This window comes from Frankliniella occidentalis, unplaced genomic scaffold (assembly GCF_000697945.3).
Source record: "Frankliniella occidentalis isolate FOCC.00 unplaced genomic scaffold, Focc_3.1 Scaffold54, whole genome shotgun sequence".
Classification (NCBI taxonomy): domain Eukaryota; kingdom Metazoa; phylum Arthropoda; class Insecta; order Thysanoptera; family Thripidae; genus Frankliniella; species Frankliniella occidentalis.
This window is the reverse complement of record NW_026267184.1, coordinates 1,231,007-1,235,242: the sequence shown is the minus strand read 5'-3', so window position 1 is coordinate 1,235,242 and position 4,236 is coordinate 1,231,007. Positions and strand designations below refer to the sequence as shown.

The following is a 4,236-nucleotide window of genomic DNA, read 5'->3' as shown; positions in this document are numbered from 1 at the left end:
CCGAGCGGAGCCGAGCCGAGCCATCCGGGCTCCGGCCTCCAGAGGGCGTACCGCGCCCTTCACTCCGAGCCGACCGCCTCCCGAAGCTTACCCAAGCTAAGCCGAGAAAGGGACGGGCCAGCCGCGCCAGCGCCCGCTCTCCGCTACACATGTCAATCAGATCCCTTGGACCCTCAGCGGTCCAGTGGTCTAGGGGTTAGCGCCCCCAACTACTAAACCAAAGTTCCGAGATCGAAACCCGACCAAGGCAAAAAAAAATATATTTTCCCCCTCCACCGTCGTCACATGCTACAAAAACGTCGCGGCCCCCCACTCCATGCAACGGATTCGTTTTCCGGGCCCCCCACCCCTTGCGACAAAAATTTGCGACAAAGTGCAGCCCATACTACTCTCCTTGGTGCTGAAAATTGGTCCCTTTGGCAGTTTCAATGCCATTGACACCAAACTCTTTCACACTTTTCAAAGGTGTTACTATGACGCCTTTTATTTTTCGAGTGGTGGCAGATTTGTCGGCATTGCGAGCTGGCCTATGACTTTGGAAGATAGACTCACCGCTAGCATGTTCGGCCCTTCCGTCAGGGGCGGGGGGCGGTGTTAATCCTGAACGTGTGCGGCGCGCCCGGGTCGAGGAGGCACATGTCAGCGCCTGCACATGACACACGCGCACTCACACACACCAACACATTCACTCTCACCAACACGCACACACACACACACACTAGCACGGCAGTGCAGGTGCAGAAGACCCCGCAGGGTGCAACGGCTCGACACGCGCGGCTCGTATACGTGCGAACCCTTCGGACACTCGGTTCGCTTTGACTGGCTCGGCTCTGCTCGGCTCTGCTCCGCTACCGGCTGCGCGCTGCGCGTCCTCAACAGGACTGGCTACACGGCCAGGCAGAGCGGAGGCAGCGGCTGCAGCGGCTGGGGCAGCGGCCGGGGCGGGCCCCGCAGGCGCCGTGCCGGCCGGAGCCTGTTCCTCCCCTTCCACGACCGGACGTGGACCGGACCCATCCCCCACCTCTCTCTCTTTCCCTCTTTCTCTCTCTCTATGCACCTGCCTCTCACTCGACTGGTCTGCTCTTCACTCTAATCCCCTCCTCTGTGTCTGTCTCTTTCTCTCTCTCTCTCTCTCTCTCTCTCTCTTTCTATCTCCCTCTGTCTCTCTTTATCCTTCTCTCTCTCTCCCTCTCTCTCTCACTCTCTCTCTCTCTCTCTCTCTCTCTTTCTCTCCCCCTCTCCCTCTTCCCCCCTCTCTCTCTCCCCTATCTTCCCCACGCCTTACTCTTCTCCCTGGACGGACGCCGTGCATGCACGGGTTAGACCAGCCCGCCGCGCACGCGTGTTTCACGGGCGTGCCCACCTCCACGGCGCTCGTCTCCGAGCCGGACGGCGCGCCAGCCTGCTAGCCAGTGCGCTTCTCACCACCGCACCGCACCAGACGAAGCATTGCTCGTATTGCTTCCCCCTGTACTTAGTTTTAAAGTGCCACAAAATTATTTTCCTTTCTTGACTTATGCTCTCGCTGCAAAATGTTTTTTCCCCTAGAATACGCTAGCATAGAACCTGTCTGTTACTCTTTGTATTACATCTTTGTTGTGTAATGTATGTTCGTGTAGTTATGCATGTATGAACTATTACGTTATTTGGCAGCCTAATTCCAGGCTTTGCTTATTCAATTTAAACGTGCACCCGAATATTTTTCACGGTGGACTGGGCGCAGTGGGATACCCGCCGGACCCGCCTCCACAGCTCAGCCTCTGGATGCAACACGTTTATCCAGAAGTCCCTCTGTCAGTCTCCAACATAAAAAGGTGACTTTGTTCTAGTGATCAACTTTGTTCGTAGGGTAAATTTGATAACTGAATTCGGGAGTTCGAAACTCGCCCAACCAGGAGTTGGTATGTCAGGTAACGAAACGGACGGAGTTGGTCACCACAACACGGTCTTCATTTTTCTTCGTGCAACTGACAGAACCCTTCCGGCCTGTCTCACGCCCAAATAAACTAAGACTATTTAATCAACTATTTTCTTTCTTTTCAAATAAGTTGGTAAACGTGGGCGGTCAGCGGCCATAGGGCGTGATGAAGGGGCCCAACAGTGTGTATCAAAACTCCAATTTGTTCAAGCCAGTTTGTTTTTATGTCTCTCTGCTGCTTCTCTTATCGTTTGATGGAAAATAAAACAAAAATACCTCTCTCGCGAGGGCCACTTAGCAGAGTGCTGTGCCGGCCGGCCGGGCGCCAGGTGTATTGCGTGCCTCTCTGGAGTAGTTTTCGCTTTTGGTCAGCTGCCATGGTTTGGCGCGTCCGGCCAGAGAGCCCTGTGGGGCCCCACAATGCACTGCCGCTCGCGCCAGGAGGTGCCGGCCCATGGGGCTCCATAACTTTCGTTCCTTTCAATTGCTGATCGGCCTGGGAGGCGCGTAATGGGGCGTGTCACACGCACTGAGGGCGCCGCGCGCAGCCGCCCCGCCCCGCCACGCCCCGCACCACAGCGCTCACTTTCGGTGGAAACCGAGCGTGCCTTTGCGAACGGATAATTGGACAAGCGCGATTCTTTAATACTTTATATTGAACGAAAAAAAAAAAAGATTCATTACGCGTTATTGGTTTTTAAAACGTACTTTCGATCGCCATAAATTGTAGCTTTTGGTTTCAGTATTTCGTTTTGTAAGTTATCACGCGATTTTATTGTGAAAGTGATACAGCTAGGGTTTTATTGCAGCTTAGAGTAATATGTACTTTATTTAGAGTCAGTCTTAATGTACAAAATCAGTCTTAAAATAATTACAATAAATATTCACATTAGTGATTGTTCGCCGCTTCAAAACTTTTACAATGTGTTTTTGATCACCTCATGCTTCGCTGCTCGCGGGTTTCTTGTCGGTTTCGGTTTGCTGGGATCTAGTCAATTTGAGGGCTGCTGTTGTTGCTGCTGCTGTTGCTGCTGTTGCTGCGACTGCGGGCTTTGGGTGGGAGCGGACTGCTGCTGCTGGTGCTGGTGCTGATGCAGCGGGGGCGGCATGGGGTGCAGCTGCACCTGCTGCATCTGATGCATCTGCTGCATCTGCGGCGGCAGCGGCACCATCTGCGGGTGCGCCATGGACATCTGCGGCGGCAGCGGCGCGTAGGACGGGCCCTGCTGCTGCGACATGGGCGGCAACGACTGGACGTTCTCCGGGTCCTTGGAGATGGGGCACAGGCACGGCACCAGCTGCACGGCGCCGAGCCCCGGGTACGGCGGCGACACCTAAGGAGCCAAGTAGAAAATTCATTCATTTTAAACTTTTTATGAAATGATCGAATAGAAACGCATCAACAAATAATCAGGAAATGTTTTCATCTCTACTGCCACAAAAGGTCGTCGTGTCGAAAAGGAACGTCACGTCAGTGACGAGGAGGAGCGTTGGACGTGACGTCACCGCGATGGTGCCGACGCTAACGATTATGTCTCAATTATGTTCTCTCACGCCTTTTTCTTTTTGCTGTTGTCATGTTTATAATCCTGCTTTATTGCCGTGTCGCCCGCGTGGCTCCCGCGGGCGCGAGCGGTAACACTACTACTTCGGCGCGGTCTTGTTTCCCTCGTTTCCGACTTCCTGTGCGGCTGTCCCCCCCCCCCCCCTCTCTCTCTCCTCTCTCTCTCTCTCTCTCTCTCTCTCTTCTCTCTCTCCCTCCCTTTCTCTGCCTCCCCTCTCGCTGTTTTTCGTTCCTTCGGGCGACGCGAGCGCAAAGGTCGTGGGTCGGACTGTAGCAGCAGATGGCGCCCGGGGAGGCGCCCCTCTGTCTCTGTCTGCCTCCCCCCCCCCTCCCTCCCTCCTTTTGGAGGGCCAGGTGGGATAATCGCAGCCTCGTGATAGAAACCGCCCTCGCCTCGTTAAGTAACTAATTATTTGTCCAAAATCCCACCCGGACTGCGAGCTGCTCTGTGGTTGTTCCACGAACGACCGGCATCCTATGCAGCGAGTAGAGTAACCGTAGTAGGTTATTTTCGCCTCACGACGTAAATATTTCGTTTTCGCGGCTACGCTACAAGGAATGAATGGGCAGAACACACCACGGCGTAGAAATCACTTTTGATTTTCTACCCCTCCCCCGCCCTCCAACCAGATCCAGCCAGGTCCAGTCAGGTCGTTAAGACGATCCTGGATGCCCATCCCCACTCCTCCCCCAATTCTTGTCCTGCACACGCACGCTCTGCCCACCCGCGCTATAGGGCCCAACTCCCCCCCCC

At 54.7% G+C, this 4,236-nt stretch overlaps 2 protein-coding genes across 2 annotated transcripts in view; both read right to left on the bottom strand.

The window, feature by feature from the left end:
- The window catches only part of LOC113216679 (uncharacterized), a 20,587-nt gene extending 19,685 nt beyond the window's left edge, over window positions 1-902 (bottom strand). Inside the window, exon 1 of the mRNA XM_026436471.2 lies at window positions 553-902. Coding sequence (XP_026292256.1) covers window positions 553-561 — 9 coding nt within the window. The 5' untranslated portion in view covers window positions 562-902. The remainder of the gene's footprint in view (window positions 1-552) is intronic.
- Window positions 903-2,722: 1,820 nt separating this feature from the next.
- The window catches only part of LOC113216676 (uncharacterized), a 5,503-nt gene continuing 3,989 nt past the window's right edge, over window positions 2,723-4,236 (bottom strand). The window contains exon 4 of the mRNA XM_026436465.2: window positions 2,723-3,252. Within this exon, the coding sequence (XP_026292250.2) occupies window positions 2,911-3,252 (342 nt within the window). The 3' untranslated portion in view covers window positions 2,723-2,910. The remainder of the gene's footprint in view (window positions 3,253-4,236) is intronic.